This window comes from Neolamprologus multifasciatus, chromosome 8 (genome assembly GCF_963576455.1).
Source record: "Neolamprologus multifasciatus chromosome 8, fNeoMul1.2, whole genome shotgun sequence".
Classification (NCBI taxonomy): domain Eukaryota; kingdom Metazoa; phylum Chordata; class Actinopteri; order Cichliformes; family Cichlidae; genus Neolamprologus; species Neolamprologus multifasciatus.
The window spans coordinates 639,316-656,018 of NC_140446.1; the positions used below are offsets into that span (position 1 = coordinate 639,316).

General features: G+C 43.9%; 1 protein-coding gene and 1 pseudogene across 1 annotated transcript; both read left to right on the forward strand.

The window, feature by feature from the left end:
• The first annotated feature begins 3,096 nt into the window (after positions 1 to 3,096).
• On the forward strand, positions 3,097 to 16,460 carry LOC146512040 (neoverrucotoxin subunit alpha-like). Its single transcript, XM_085169871.1, has 4 exons — positions 3,097 to 3,351; positions 4,353 to 4,452; positions 10,944 to 12,407; positions 13,229 to 16,460. The coding sequence occupies exons 2-4, from the start codon at positions 4,362 to 4,364 to the stop codon at positions 13,768 to 13,770; spliced, it is 2,097 nt and encodes a 698-aa protein (XP_085025997.1). The 5' UTR covers positions 3,097 to 3,351; positions 4,353 to 4,361; the 3' UTR covers positions 13,771 to 16,460.
• On the forward strand, positions 15,267 to 16,460 carry LOC146512041 (uncharacterized; annotated as a pseudogene).
• Positions 16,461 to 16,703: the final 243 nt, after the last annotated feature.

Below are 16,703 nucleotides of genomic sequence, written 5' to 3' on the forward strand. Positions count from 1 at the left end.
CTAGTTTATTGTGATGGTGCTGTTTTATTATGTTGCTCTTTCTTGTTTGTTTTCTCTTCTGTTTTTTTTTTTTCTCCATACAGGTGATCCAGGTGTTTTGTTTGTTTTTCTTTCTCACCGTCTCTTCTCCCCTCTATTTGTCTTTCTCTCCCTCTCTTTCTTTCATTCTTCCTCCCTGTCCTATCCCCCAGTCATGTCTGTCCCGTCTGTAACAACCAAAAATCAAATCAAATAAATTCATAATTATAATAAAGGTCAATCAAATGGACCAATATGGCCATGATGATCCACTTGGTAAAGTAAATCCGCTTGGCATCTTTCTTGGCCTTCAGACAACAATTCTGATGCTAAAGATCCAAACGGGACACAAAAGAAAAGAAAAAAAAAGAAAAAGAAAAAAAAGAAACACTTGTAATTACACCACTTATCATTATTGCATCACTAACAGACTCCAAACTGTGTGAAAATCACAAAGAAAAGGAGGCTTTCTGCAGAATACCACACCCTGCTCAGGAACCTGTTGAATAAGAAACTGAAGATAAAAAAGGTGGACGTGTTCAGGTGTGTCTGAGGAGGGAGGCGTTCGTTATCAGCTATAAAATAACCTGCAGGTGTGACGTGACTCTGCAGCTGCGAGCCAAGAAGAAAATGGATCATCATGGCATCGCCGTATTGGTCCATTTGATCGACCTTTGTTGTTATTATTTATTTTATTTTATTTTTTTCTATTTTCAGTTGTTACAGACGGGACAGACATGACTGAGGGATAGGAAAGGGAGAAAGAAAGAGGAAGGAAAAGAAAAACAGAAGGGGAGAGGGACAGTGAGAAAGGGCCCTTAAAAAGAGAAAGAAGAGAAAAACAATCTCCTGGAACAGGTGAGCTGCTATGTGTTGGTACTGTAGGACACTGTGGGACACAGAGACCACCAAAAGTGCACTCTGATCTGCTCGTGCATGTGCAGGCAGGATCATTACTGAGATATTTCCATGCAGCACTTTCTGGAAGTTTTCTGAAGAAATCAAATCTCTCAGCAATGATAACCACACAAGTTGACACACATTACAACAGTAACTCACTCCTTCCTTAAACTGACTCTTTAGTTCAGTCAGGTGCTCTGACATGTTTGCTATATGGTTTCATTCCTTCAAAGGTGAACAGACACAGAGGGAGTGATGTAATCAGAGCTGCAGGGCACTGTGGGAACACCTGGGACCAAAACATCAAGTGCAAAGTTCCTGAGAAGTGATGACCGCTTATCTGCTTTCTGTGGCACAGCAGCCGTTATTCCAGGGAACACTGTAGGTGTTCTTACACGCACAACATAACCTGAAACGTTCAAGCTTGTTTACGCAGATGTTGGTTTTTTTTCCTTTGTTTGTTTTTGCCTGTCCCGTTTGGTTCTTTAGCCGGCAGAATTTATGTCTGAAGGTCAACAAAGATGACCAACGGATTTACTTTATCAAGTGGATCATCACGGCCTTGCCATATTGGTCCATTTGATCGACCTTTGTTGTTATTATTTATTTTATTTTATTTTTTTCTATTTTCAGTCGTTACAGACAGGACAGACATGACTGGGGGATAAGAAAGGGAGGAAGAAAGATGAAGGAACAGAAAAACAGAGAGGAAGCGGGACAGTGAGAAAGGGCACTTAAAAAGAAAAAAAATCTCCTGGATCACCTGTTGAGAGAAAAAAAAGAGAAAAAAGAGAAAAAATAGAGAGCAGCATAATAAACACAGCACCATTGCATTAATCCAGCTAAGTGTAAATAACAGTAAATACTAAATAATGAATGTTATTGTGCAGCACGCAGGACCGACAGCGCACAATGTGCTGTGAGGTCGCAGCCAAGAAAGGTGTAATTTATGTCTATGAACAGTGTGTGGATGAGCTGAGGAGAGATCCAGATGACGAGTCACCCTGCAGCCATGGAGCAGAGACCAGAGGGGGCTGCAGTGGCGTGCCCGCGGGCTCTGTCAGCAGCACCAGAGTGAACCGAGCCCCAGACCCAGAGGCCGGGGGCCCCCCACCCCCCCCGAACGAGCCACAGGTGCCAGACCCCGCCAAGCAGCCACCGGGAGTGAGCCGGTACATATATGAGTGGGCGGAGGGAGGTTTGGGGTCTTCACTCACCCCCGTTCTGTTAACCGTCAGGGCTGGGGGGCTGGGAGGAGGTGCTGGCCGTCAGATTGGGCCTCCCTGCTACTGCAGATAAGGAGGTGGTCTGCTTGCCTCCACCCCAGAGAGAAGGGTTACATCTCCTGGGTCTGGGTGTGGCTTGTCCCTTTGGGGGCGGGGCTACCTGGACCTGGGATATAGAGTATGTTTGGGGAGTGTGACTGTCTGTGCAGTGTCTATTTGTGTCTGTCTACACGTTGGGTGAGTGCCGAGTGTTTGTTTGTGTATATGGGGGTGTGAATGCACGTTTGTGTCCGCGTGCACCTGTTCGTCTGTGTCTATATGTCAGGTTGGGTCTTAGACTCGACCTCTCTGGGAACATCTCAGGCCCTCCAAAGTACGGAGGCCTATCTCCCCTCACCACACTCTGATCCACACAGGTGTGCACAGACACAAACTACACCTTTCTTGGCTGCTCCCTCAAAGCACATTGTGCGCTGTCGATCTTGCGTGCTGCACAATAACATTTAATATTTAGTATCTACTGTTATCTATTGTTAGCTAGTTTATTGTGATGGTGCTGTTTTATTATGTTGCTCTTTCTTGTTTGTTTTCTCTTCTGTTTTTTTTTTTTCTCCATACAGGTGATCCAGGTGTTTTGTTTGTTTTTCTTTCTCACCGTCTCTTCTCCCCTCTATTTGTCTTTCTCTCCCTCTCTTTCTTTCATTCTTCCTCCCTGTCCTATCCCCCAGTCATGTCTGTCCCATCTGTAACAACCAAAAATCAAATCAAATAAATACATAATTATAATAAAGGTCAATCAAATGGACCAATATGGCCATGATGATCCACTTGGTAAAGTAAATCCACTTGGCATCTTTCTTGGCCTTCAGACAACAATTCTGATGCTAAAGATCCAAACGGGACACACAAAAAAAGAAAAAAAAAGAAAAAGAAAAAAAAGAAACACTTGTAATTACACCACTTATCATTATTGCATCACTAACAGACTCCAAACTGTGTGAAAATCACAAAGAAAAGGAGGCTTTCTGCAGAATACCACACCCTGCTCAGGAACCTGTTGAATAAGAAACTGAAGATAAAAAAGGTGGACGTGTTCAGGTGTGTCTGAGGAGGGAGGCGTTCGTTATCAGCTATAAAATAACCTGCAGGTGTGACGGGACTCTGCAGCTGCGAGCCAAGAAGACTGAGGACTGCACACCTACAGCAGGTAATCAGGGATGCTCTCCTCTCACTCGCTCTGTCTTCTGTACAATGAGATGATTTCATTTGACTCTGACATGCTCTTCACATTCTAAATAGTTTCATCGTTTTTTGGTAAATCAGGTTGTGAAAATTGTTTCATCCCACTTTCTGCAAATTCAGACTCACTAACAGGTTTTTACTGTGATTCACTCGTGACACATGAATCAGAAACACAACTACAGGTGTAAGTCTTGAAACTCGGCGATGACGTGATGATGGAAGTGATCCGAGAGGCAGAGAGGAAGAAAAAGAAATCTGCTAAAAGTAACGAATAAAAACCTGAGAACAATTAAATTAAGCCTGAATATTGAGTTTTGTATTTCTTTCTCTCAACTCTAAACACAAAACTCAGTATTAAAAATAAATGTTCAAATTATTAGTTTCCCATCAAAATAATAATAAGACAAAAGCAGGTGGACTGGATCAAGGAAACATTACTTTGTGTGTGCAGAAAGAGGAAGAGGACACTTTTCACATGAATAAATCATATTTTGAGACATGTAAGCATCTTATTGTCCATGTGATCTTCCTCCTCCTCTTTTATCTACCCGAGGAATCATATCTTATATTATATCAGGTTCATCTCATCAGTCTCGAGTGAGCAGTTTTGTGTTTAAGAACGACCTGGAGGACGTGCCGGAGATATGAATCAGTTTGGAAAATGTGTTTTGTAGTCACAAGAGATTCACTGAGATCTGCAAATTTTGTCTAATGAGATCAAAACCATTTAAAGATTTAAACACTGACTGATGCAGGAACCTGTTTCAGGACCACGGCTGCAACCATCGTGCTGTGATGTCACCAAGATCAGAACAAAACATGAATGTGGATCAATGTGTGCTGCTCTAGATGGTTTTTAATTTGAGAAGAATGCGCGTGAACTGTGCTGCATGACCAGTTTAGAAATAAATAAATAAATAAATAAATATTTGGTTTTGATGCATTTTGCTGGATTGTTTCTCTCAGGTCGGAGACATGGCCTCAGATCAGGTGACGGTCGCTGCTTTGAGTCGTCCCTTTGCTTTGGGGATGCTCTACGATGCAAGGAGAGATAAACTGAACACAGGTAAGTGTGAATATGAATGAATGAATTACTCACTGGAATCACTTCTGCAGGGGCGTCTTTATACCTTGACTCTGAATAGTGGCACAGATGGCTTCCTTTAGCCTGTTGAATGAATAAATGAAGCAGTTGTTTTAATAGCTGCTGTGTCACAGAGTCTTTATTCAGTGCAGCAGAGTGCAGGTCTGGGCAGGATCCAGACACACGGTCATAAATATAGCAGGAATAAAATGGATGGAAAATCAGGTTCTGGACATTCAGTCTTCTGTGGCACATTTCTTCATCAGTGTTGTCATACTGGAGCCTGTTACTGGTATTAGTTGTGACAGCACCAGAGAAGGGCAGTAATGCATAACGGTAATCCAATTATGTTTTTCAAATAACGAGTAAAGTAAGGGATTACTATTGCAAAAAAGTAATTAGATTACTGTTACTTTCCTGTAAGCCTGCTGAGTCGTTGATTTTATTTATTTCCTGCTGTGTTTGACTTGCATCTATTTGAAAGAGTGCAAACTCAAAAGATCATTCTCTTATTTTATGTGCTGGAATATGCAGACAACAGGTTTAAATGTTAAAGAATTTCTTCAAGTCAAAGACAGTCGCATATAATTACATTTTTGCTTGATGCATAAAGTTAAAAGATTAAAACTAATGAAACAAGTTTTAAAAAGAGACTTTTCCATTTGATTATATTTTATATGATGGATTATGCACAAAAACTAGAATTGGGCTGAAAGGTCTGGAGCTTTATTATGTATTCAGGTTGCATATAATAAAGTATATATATATAAAGTCCCTAACTCCCAAGCTTGCAGATCTAACTAAATTAAACCATACCCCACTTTTAAAGAAAGTAGAAGGTGATCTGGCTAGGTGGAAATGTCTACCCATATCACTCATGGGAAGGGTCGCCGCTATAAAAAATGATGGTCTTACCAAAAATAAATTATTTATTCACAATGATCCCAACTAAACCACAAGATTGGTTCAGATCTCTAGATTCATACATGTCCAAATTCCTTTGGAAAGATAAACCCCCACGTATAAGCTTAAAAACACTACAAAAGACCAAGGATAAAGGAGGATTAGAACTACCTAACTTTCAGCACTACTTCTTAGCCAACAGGCTTCAGTTTATCTCAGGATGGCTAAAACATACCCTCTTAGATGAACCTTGGCTAGATGTAGAACAAGCACTTTGCAATAATCTAGAGCTTTCAGACCATTTATCAGCTCAAACATCCAACGACATGAATGCTTCAAAAGCATCAACATCAGCTCTTCTCTGACAGCATGGTGGGAGTTTCTAAAATTGACGGAGTCTTCATTAATCCCATGCAAACGTACACCTATCTGGAACAACCCTGACATATTACAAAACAATAATATGATAAACTTTTCAGATTGGAGTAGTAAAGGAATCACATATTTAGAACATATATTAGAAGGAACAGCATTTATTTCATTTGACAGACTAGTTACACAATATGGGATCAACAAGAAAAGATTTTTAGAATATCAACAAATTAAATCCATAATAAAAAAGAAATTTAAACCGGGTCAAGTTGAACTACAAACACCACCAAGTGTGGTTCAATTTCTTATTCTTAAAACCCCAAAATACTATCCAAAATATACAGAATGCTTTCTAAAACAGATGAATCAATATCACTTCCTATTGCAAAATGGGAAGCGGATTTATCAGTTAACTTAGGCCAAAACTTCTGGTCTCAGATTTGCTTAAAAACCTTTCATCTAATCAGAAATCCCAGTCTTCAATTAATTCAATACAAAATACTACATAGAGTGCACTATACAGGTCATCGGATGTTCAAGATGGGCTTTACGTCTACCAACAACTGCTCACACTGTCAAACCAATTCACCGGACAATTACATCCATGCTCTTTGGTTCTGTCCACCAGTTCAGAAGTTTTGGCGCGAGATATGTGAAGACTTATCAAAGTGTCTGAAATGTAACATTCCAACTTCCCCCTTAGTGTGTTTGTTGGGCAGCTTAGATAATGTCACTTCAGAAAAGAATATAGCCCATATGGTTTTCACTGCCCTATGCATAGCCAAGAAAACCGTCCTCATGAACTGGAAAAATAAAAATAATCTTAATTCTAACCAATATATAAATTATCTATTAGATTACATTAGTCTCGATACAGCCTCTGCCACCACATCAGATCAATCGCTCTGGGCTCCTTTGATCAGCTCCATCACCTAGTGGGGGTGGGGGGGTCATATTTTGGTCTCGCCTTCACTGTTGTGATTGGTGTGGGGGTAGGGACAGGCTTAGGGCGTCGGGGGTTCCCCAGGAGCATCTTCCTTGGGGGGCTCAACCTGGGGTAGCGGTCATGGCCTATTAGGGGCTCTGTTGGCTCTTAGGTGACGGTTTCCTCATGGCTGTGTGCAGCGGGGCTAGGGGAGGGTCTGTGCTGACGGATGGGGGTTACTGACCTGGTAGCCTGGCTGCCCCTGGGTGGGTCCGGGACGGGCGGGAGGTTTTGGGGGCGCTCCGTCTCTGGCCTGGGGCCCTGGCCGGGCCTTGGGGGCTTGGGTCCTGGTTGGTATGTTGCTGGGGTTGTGGGCGGGTGGGTGTATGGGGGCCCGGCCCTGGCGCAGGGTGCCGCCAGTGCATCGAGCCACCTGGGGGGCTCTTCAGCTCGTGGGGGAGGCTGTTACACCTTGCAGGAGCTCTCCTCTCTTCAGGACCTCACTCTGCAGGGGGGGGAGATACAGGAGAGGGGGAGGAAGATCTCAGCCTGGGAGTCTATTGTCTTGTGTCTTGTCTCAGGGCGATCGTGGCTCAAGAGTTGGGAGTTCGCCTTGTAACCGGAAGGTTGCCGGTTCGAGCCCTGGCTTGGACAGTCTCGGTCGTTGTGTCCTTGGGCAAGACACTTCACCCGTTGCCTACTGGTGGTGGTCAGAGGGCCCGGTGGCGCCAGTGTCCGGCAGCCTCGCCTCTGTCAGTGCGCCCCAGGGTGGCTGTGGCTACAATGTAGCTGCCATCACCAGTGTGTGAATGTGTGTGTGATTGGGTGGATGACTGGATATGTAAAGCGCTTTGGGGTCCTTAGGGACTAGTAAAGCGCTATATAAATACAGACCATTTACCATTTACCATTTGTGTAGTCTGGAAGATGAGTGGATGATGGAGTGGGTGCAGTTTTCTCTGTGGTGGGGTCGGGTGGGCTGTCCCGGGCTCTGTGGGGCCCGGCGGCGCTGCTGCACTAGGCCGTTTTTTCTAAACTTGTAATTACGATCTTGTTCTTTCCGTCACTACTCAAAAGTCATGATTGTAGGTGAGGGGAAGGATGTGAATCACCTGGTAAATCGTCAGTTTTGCTTTAACGCTCAGCTCTCTCGGACCAGTGACAGTGTAGCATCCTTATCACTCCAGCTGCAGCACCAATCCGTCTGTCCATTTCCCGCTCACCTTTCCCCTCACTTGAGAGCAAGACCTTGAGATATGTTCAAACTTAAAGATGTCCACAAGTACACCTGGCACCAGGTGTCCCGACTAGCTGGGCAAGCTGTGTGGAATTTAATGAAGGACCCAAGATGCAGGCAGCTTTCAGATGCAAGTGAGTTTTATTAGGGAGGTGAAATAAATAGAAACGCAGTAGGCATGAAACAGAACCCGAGGATAACCTAAACTGAAGAAAACTAACAGCAACAGCCCTGAAAAGGAGATGCAGGGAGACTCGGGGAAATACACAAACAAACCTGCAGAGCACACAAGAAAACACACACAGGGCAATCAGGGAAGACAGGAGGGAGACACGACTGGGATTAACTGGACATAAGGAGACAAGGGGAAGCAAAACTACAAACACTGACAAGAGAAACGGACCTTCAAAATAAAACAGGAAACACCCCAACAAAACTCTAAACACGCAAACTTAACACAGACTGGGGAGACAGAACATAGGAGCATGAAACATGGAACAGGAGAGCACAGAGGACACAAAACACTAGGGATAATTACAAACAGCCCAAAATAAACAAAACCACAGAATATTAATAAATTTAAACATGAACACGGAGTCCACAGACTCCGGACCATGACACCAGGACAGTTTGAATGTGGATATCCTGGAATGAAAGCTGCAGTACTGTGCTGTAAAACTGAGTGTCTGCACATTATGCCCATGTCCATTTTAAAGCTATAATTGGAATATGCTTCAGTAAACAGTTAAAAAACAAAACTTTTATCAGTGTCCAAATATATATAGACCTAACTGCTCATAGACACTGATTATAGCACAGGTGTCGAACTCCAGGCCTCGAGGGCCGGTGCCCTGCAGGGTTTAGATGTGTCCTTGATCCATCACAGCTGATTTAAAGGGTTAAACGACCTCCTCAACATGTCTTGAAGTTCTCCAGAAGCCTGGGAATGAACTAATCACGTGATTCATGTGTGCTGACCCAGGGTGAGATCTAAAACCTGCAGGACACCGGCCCTCGAGGCCTGGAGTTCCCCACCCCTGGATTATAACATCACATCTTAAAAAACTCCATACAAGCTTCCATTGGTACTGCAGTTCCTTTCTTGGCACCCTATCACAGGGCTGCTATCGATTTCTATTTCTATAACTGATTCGAGTCAGATTCACAAAGTCGTGAGTTGATTGAGTTTTGACTCAGACAGAAATATCACATAGATATAAAAATGTGGATACGTATAAACCAAAGCTGACACTGTGAGACTTCAACAGAGGTGTGAGCATCGCAGCAGAGGCCTTTGTGTCAAAGTAACTGAGGATAAAACACAGAAAAACATGAAGGAGATTCTCCTCACTTTTTATAGCAGATAACCTTGAAAATATTCTGCAGTAGAACAAAAACTTAAGAAAACCATGAATCAGCAGGTGAGCATTACCTGATGCTGCTGAGGTAACAGAGGTTTGATTAGAGACACAGCTAAGAGTTTTGCAGTCTGGCATCATTTTAAAAAGTTTACATTTCTTCGGTATTGAACAGCAGAAATGAGAATTTCTTGTCAGAAGCTGACAGCACTAAACACAAGAACTGTGAGATGACCCAAAAGCTTGATTCTGTTCATCTGGATATTTTCAGTGGGAGAAACGTTTCATCATCATCAGGTGACGTCTTCAGTCTCAGCTGACTGCAGGTTTCCATCTTATAAACAGGACATTTGTATAATGACTGAAACCAGCCCAGGAACAATGGGCTGGAAGGTCAGCTCCTTCATCATTAGTATGCAAATTGTCACGATCATAGATCAACAACCTCTAATCAAAGATCACTGATCAAAGACCATTGATCAATGATCATGGTCGTTCTGTGGTGCATTATGGGTAATCTCGGCTTCTCACTGAGCGTGCTCCTGTGATTGCCCAGCATGTCATGGAGTGGGTGGGAGGTATTGTCCAGTATTGTCTTTATCTTGGACAACATCCACCTCTCAGACACCACCCTAAGGGAGACCAGCTCCCCCCCCCCCCACAACATTACTGGCCTTGTGATCAGTTTGAGTCTGTCGGCTTCTGCAACCCTTGACCTGCTGGCCCAGCGTGCAACAGCACAGAGGATCGCACTGACCACAACAGACTCATAGAAAATCCTGAGCGTTGTCTGACAGATGTTGAAGGACCTCAGAGACGACTCTGGCCCTGCCTGTAGAGGGCAGTGGTGTTTTTAACCCAGTCCAGTTTATTATCTATGTGCACTCTGAGGTATTTCTAGTCCTCCACAACGTCCTCACGCTGGATTGAAACAGGGGTCACAGGTTTCCTGGTCCTCCTAAAGTCCACAATCAGTTCTTTGGTCTTTGCCACGTTGAGCTGCGGTACTCTGACTCATCACCCTCACTGATGCATCCAACCACCGCAGAGTCATCAGAAACCCTACTGATGATGGAGGTCTGTGTGCAGTGGTGTAGAGGGTGGAGGGGGAGAGGACGGTCCCCTGTGGTGCTGATCACCTTGTCAGACACACACTGTGGAAGACGCACATATTGTGGTCTTCCTGTAACAACAGGTAACAACAATCCAGGACACCAGAGCAGCATCCACCTGCATCGCTGTCAGCTGATCACCCAGGAGGGTCGGCCTGATGGTGTTGAAAGCACTGGAAAAGTCAAAAAACACGACCCTCACAGTGCTCCAGATGGGTGTAGGCACGATTGAGCAGGTAGATGATGGTGGCCTCAGCGCAGAGTCGGGGCTGGTATGCAAACTGAAGGTGATCCTGATGCGGTCTGATGGGTCGGAGCTGGTGCAGGATGAGTCTTTCCGGGGTACTGGTGCATGACTTGGAGAGTCAGTGCCACAGGCCATCTGTAGCTCTTTTTCAGCATGAAGTCACAATGCTGCTCACTGATCATCACTTCACTCCTTACCCTAGCTCCAAAAACTCTTCCCCATATCTGCATGGTGTGGCTCATCGGCTTTATTCTTACTGAATCAGCAGAAACGTTAATAATTTTTTCAAAAAAACATTTCCTTTTTGTGTTTTCTGCAGATTTCACGCTGTGGGACAGAGAAACGATTAAAAGGTACAGCACTAGGCAGAATCAGGCCAGCACCACCTACGAAATTACTACATCAGACTCCATTGAGACCAAGTCTTCTCTGCTGGATGTAGATACATATTCTAAAACTAGTTGGTTGTGTGGACTGACTGAAAAGAGTGGGTCTTGCAGCTATCTGAATGACAACAAGAAGTTCAAGAACCAGAGCAGAGTGACGCTTCAGTTCAAAGCTACGACTGCATTTGAACGGCTGGCAATGACTCACCTTGAAGCAAAAACCACACAAATACAAGACGTCATTAAGAAAAGCAACGCAACACACGTAGTCACAGGCATCCAATATGGGGCACATGCTTTCTTTGTGTTTGACAGCGAGAAGCTGGAGAGCAGCAGTGTTCAGCAGACGAAGGACCGCATGCAGGCAGCAGTTAAGATGATCATTGTATATAGTTCTGAGGCAAAGGTTGACGTCAAGCTGAGTAAAGAAGAAAAAGCTGTGACTGATAAATTCACCTGCAAATTCTACGGAGACTTCATTCTCGACAGCAACCCTTCAACATTTGAAGATGCAGTGAAGACCTACTCACAGCTTCCAAAGCTCCTTGGAGGAAATGGAGAGAAAACAGTTCCTGTCAAAGTGTGGCTGACACCGCTGAAGAAACTGGACCCAACTGCTGAAGAGATGAAGGGAGAGATTTGTGTCGGGTTACTGAGGAAAGCTGAGAATGCTCTAGAAATCATCAAAGAAATGGAAATGAGATGCAATGACTCTCTGGATGAAGACGTGGTTCAGAGTTTTCCACAGATTCTCAACAAGTTGAAGCGTTTCCAAAACCTCTGTGAAGATAGCGGAAAAAAGCTGAGACAGGCTATGATGGAGACATTCCCTTCCATTCTTGAGGGTAAAGAAGACAGTTCACTGGAGAAACTCTTAGACGACCAGGAGAAGTCACCATTCAGTCTGGAGAACTTAGACAAGTGGTTAGATAATACAGAGAGAGAAATCAACGTCATCAGGTCCTGTGTGGAAGCAATGAAGGGGATAAAAATCACTAAAGATGAGTCCGAGTTCGACAGAGTGAGTCTTGCTCAGGATGTAGACGATGTCCTGAGCTTTGTTTTCACCTCTGTGGAAACTGACGACCCCTACCTGGACCAGATGTACAAATACTTGCGTGGTCATGACAGTTTCACTCCACCAACAAAAGACCACTGGTTCTTCTCAGCTGAAGTGGTAGCCAACCTGAGACAGAAAGCTGAAGAGTTCTGCAGCATCACCAAAGGCCTGAAGAGCAGCAGCAGGTTTAGCTTCATTGTGGCATCAGAAACAAATAAGAAATACAAAGGAGCAACCATCTACCACTACAGGAGAGGCCGTCGGGTCACTGAAGAGTTTTCAAAGCCTGCTGTTCCTGATGTCACTTCTGTGAAAGACAGACAAGAACTCCTCTGGTGTAAGTCCATATTTACCTATTTGTTTTCATGTTCAGCAAAAATATATGCAATGCTACTAACCCGGGGACGAGTGGAAAATGATAAGGTGATTGGCTGGACTTTTTCTAGGAGTTAATTCAATAGATCGTCAATGTTAGGAACTTTCATCGGTGTATATATAAATTTACAAAAGTGGGAAAATATCAGATATACTCAGTACTTTTCAAAGTTTTAAGCACCAAAGGTGAAGTACTGATTATACCTTCAGACACTGTGATGCAGTTATCAGTAATATCTTCATCAGTAACAGAATATTAGTAAGAGGAGACAAACGTATTCACTGTGAGTGTGCTGCCTTTAAAACAAAACCTGCTGAGTGGACATCAGAGGAAATGCAGGACTTAACTTTGACACCATGTTTGAAACCTGGTGGCTTCTTGGTTCTCCTACATGCCTGATACAAAAGGCCAGGGTAAATTTGCAATCCCAAATCTCACCACAAGAAGCCTCTAGACCAGGGGTGGGCAATCTCAGTCCACGAGGGCCGGTGTCCCTGCAGGTTTTAGATGTGTCCTCAAACCAACACAGCTGATTTAAATGGCTAAATTAGCTCCTCAACATGTCCTGAAGTTCTCCAGGCCTGGTAATGAACTAATCATGTGATTCAGGTGTGTTGACCCAAGGTGAGATCTAAAACCTGCAGGGACACCGGCCCTGGTGGACTGAGATTGCCCACCCCTGCTCTAGACCCCACTCCTCTAAACAATGTGCTGGATGTGAGTGTGCTGTTGTAAAGTGGACTGTGTGGTAACGAACGGTTGTTTTTTCCCCTCTTGTTCAGACGCCTGTGATCTCACCTTGGACCCAAACACTGCAAACAACTACCTGATTCTGTCTGAGGACAACAAGAAGGCAACGTGTGGAGCATGGCAGACGTATTCTGCTTGTCCTGAGAGGTTTGATACAAAGACTCAGGTTTTGTGCAGGGAGGGGCTGACTGGGCGCCATTACTGGGAAGTGGAGTGGAGTACTGGTTCCAGTAATAACGTTGGTGTAGCTGTTACGTACCAAAGCATTGTAAGGATGGGTAAGAGTGACGAGGCAGGGCTCGGTTCTAACACCAAATCCTGGTATTTTGGTGTGTACGAGCAAGAGCTCAATGCTTACCATAACGGTAAAGTGTGGAGCGAAAGTCTTCCCAGTACCGGCTGCAGCAGAGTCGGAGTGTTTCTTGATTGGCCTGCTGGCACTCTGTCTTTCTACAAAGTCTCCCATAACACACTGAGTCACCTCCACACCTTCCGCACCACCTTCACAGAGGCTGTGTACCCAGGCCTCTATGTCTATTACACATCCAACTATGCTGCGCTACGCCCATTTTAATTAGAGCAGCAGAGTCCGTCACACAGAGTTAAAAACATTTAGTATCATGCTTTCAAAAAATACCTTTAGCTTCATTCTATCAAGCAAACATTTACATCTTTGGTGCTGGGATATTATTTCACGCACCAGCGAGATAAAACCTGCCTACCATGCTGCCGGTCGGCCCTGTAATAGCAGCTTCCTCCCATCCCTGAACTCTACCAGACCTCAGAAGGTCCTCTGCGGTACCCGATGGCCCAACCTCAGCAGCTCCTTTCAGCCTGCTGATTGTCTTGTTCTCACAGGCATCACTTACAGAAGAAAACCCCAAACATGCACCCTGCTGGCCACGTAATGAAAAAGACTGAGTTTTGTCTCGCTGCTGCATATGTTATTTTTTCTAGAATGACAGTGAACTGTTATATTGTTCTTTGTCTTTATCACAGCTTTATGACTCACATAGCATGAAATCATTATTAAGGGCTTTTATGGATAATTCAGTGTAATTGCATTATAACAGGTGTTACTGAGGGAATCTTATATTTACTCTAATACGTCATAATTAAATACTTGTTTTGTCTTATTAAAACTGCTGTTATCGTTAAGGGGACGCTGGGTATGCGTAACACACTTAGCACGAGCAGTCTTTTAAAAAAAAGGGGTGGATTCCTGATGTGATGGTTTTATTTCAGTTTCTCTTACTTGGTTCAGTGTTTGCTGGGTTCTTATTAACAGTAACATGTATAATGTACATTTAGATGCTAACACTGGCAGATCGAGGTCGATGATGAGGCAACAGGAGTCTGAGTTCTTTCTGTGAGCCAAGAAAATATCTCGAATCAAGATGTTCCCTGAGTGCAGATGCCTTATTCAGCCGTTGAACCAAATCACTGTCATAATCTTTTAAGTGCATTATATTTTTCTGATTTCTTTGTCCTAAAATAATCAATATGTGCCGCTTGGGAAAGCTCTGGGTAGTGTGTCAGAACATCTTCCCACCATGACCCAGAATCCATCCCAGGGTCCCAACATGCTGTTAACGATTTCGATCTGCTCCTCACGTGTTAACCTCTTCGACATGTCAATGGCTGTGAACAAAGAGAAACTTGTAAATAACTCATGAAAGAATAAAGTTACGTTGAAACCAAGCACACCATTGTTGTTCTTCTGACATTACCAATAAGTTTGATGTGTCACATGACCCTCTTCCTATTGGAAAAAACAAAAGTTGTATCCAAGATGGCCGACTTCTAAATGGCCACCATGGTCACCACCCATCTTGAGGAGTTTGCCCCCTCACATATATTAATGTGCCACAAACAGGACTTTAATATCACCAACCATTCCCATGTTATTACAGTGTACCCATATAAATAAACCCTGTAGATTCACAAAAGACCCATGAATCTCAAATCTTCATAAATCTGTGTTAGTGAGAACTTTTCCTTTACCAAGATCATCCATCCCTCCTCACAGGTGTGTCTGAGACTGCCCACAATAAAAGGCCACTCTGAAATATGCACAGTTTTGCTTTATGGGGGGGGGGGGCAGAAAGGCAGTCAGTTTGCCTCACGCAGGGCAACACATCTCCGTTGCATAGAGTTGATCAGGTTGTTGATTGTGGGCTGTGGGTCCACTCCTCTTCAACACTTGTGCAAAGTTGCTGAATATTGGCAGGAACTGGAACTCGCTGTCGTACACGCCGAGCGCCCCAAACATGCCCAATGGGTGAGTATGCTGGCCATGCAAGAACTGGGATGTTTTCAGCTTCCAGGTGTACAGATCCTGGCAATATGGGGCCGTGCATCATCACGCTGCAACATGAGGTGATGGTCATGGATAAATGTCACAACAATTGTCCTCAGGATCCACCGCCACCATGGGCCACTCAATCCACAACGTTGACATCAGCAGACTGCTCATCCACACGATGCAACACAAGCTGTCTGCCATCATTGAACAGTAAAATCATCTGTGAACAGGACACCTCTCCAACGTGCCAGACGCCATCGAATGAGAGCGTTTGCCCACTCGAGTCGGTTACGATGACGAACTGCAGTCAGGTCCAGACCCCGATGAGGACCACGAGCATGCAGATGAGCTTCCCTGAGACGGTTTCTGACAGTTTTTGCAGAAATTCTTTGGTTATGCAAACTAATTGTTGCTGCAGCTGTCCGGGAGGCTGGCTTCCACCTGGTCAACCATCCTGGAGGTGAACATGCTGGGTGTGGAGGTCCTGGGCTAGTGTGGTTACATGTGGTCTGCAATTGTGAGGCCGGTTCAATGTACTGCCAAATTCTCTGAAACGCCTTTGAAGACGGCTTATGGCAGAGAAATGAACATTCATTTCACAGGCAACAGCTCTGGTAAACATTCCTGCAGTCAGCATGCCAACTGCACGCTCCCTCAAAAGCTGCGACATCTGCAGCACTGTGCTGTGATCAATCTGCATATTTCAGAGCGGGCAGTCTCAGACACACCTGTGCAATAATCATGCTGTCTAATCTGCACCTTGACACACCTGTGAGGAGGGATGGATGATCTCAGCAAACAACAACTTCTCACTAACACAGATTTAGACAGATTTAAGAACAATATTTGAGAGTCATGGGTCTTTTGTGTATGTAGAAAATTTTTCAGATGTTTGAGTTCAGCTCATGAAAAATGGGAGCAAAATCAAAAGTGTTGAGTTTATATTTTTGTTCAGTGTATGTGTAACTGTACCTGTGAGTAAACATGATTTTCTTTTTTTGGAACAGTTTAAAATAATGTCACAAATATTTGTTGTTTAGAAGAACTGTTACATTTTAATTTTGTGTTGTAAAAAGAAATCCAAAATTCGATGCATTCAGTTTAAAATGACAGTAAGAAAGTAAATGAATGTGTTCAGTAATTAAACCATATGTTGTGTAAACATGGATGTTTTTACCACAAAGGTGGAGGAATAAAAACAA

Excerpts from the sequence above, each read along its gene's own strand:
- LOC146512040 (XM_085169871.1), top strand. The coding sequence starts at position 4,362 with ATGGCCTCAGATCAGGTGACGGTCGCTGCTTTGAGTCGTCCCTTTGCT. Across the intron at positions 4,453-10,943 it reads GAGAGATAAACTGAACACAG|ATTTCACGCTGTGGGACAGA; the intron begins GTAAGTGTGAAT and ends TGTTTTCTGCAG. Across the intron at positions 12,408-13,228 it reads CAGACAAGAACTCCTCTGGT|ACGCCTGTGATCTCACCTTG; the intron begins GTAAGTCCATAT and ends CCTCTTGTTCAG.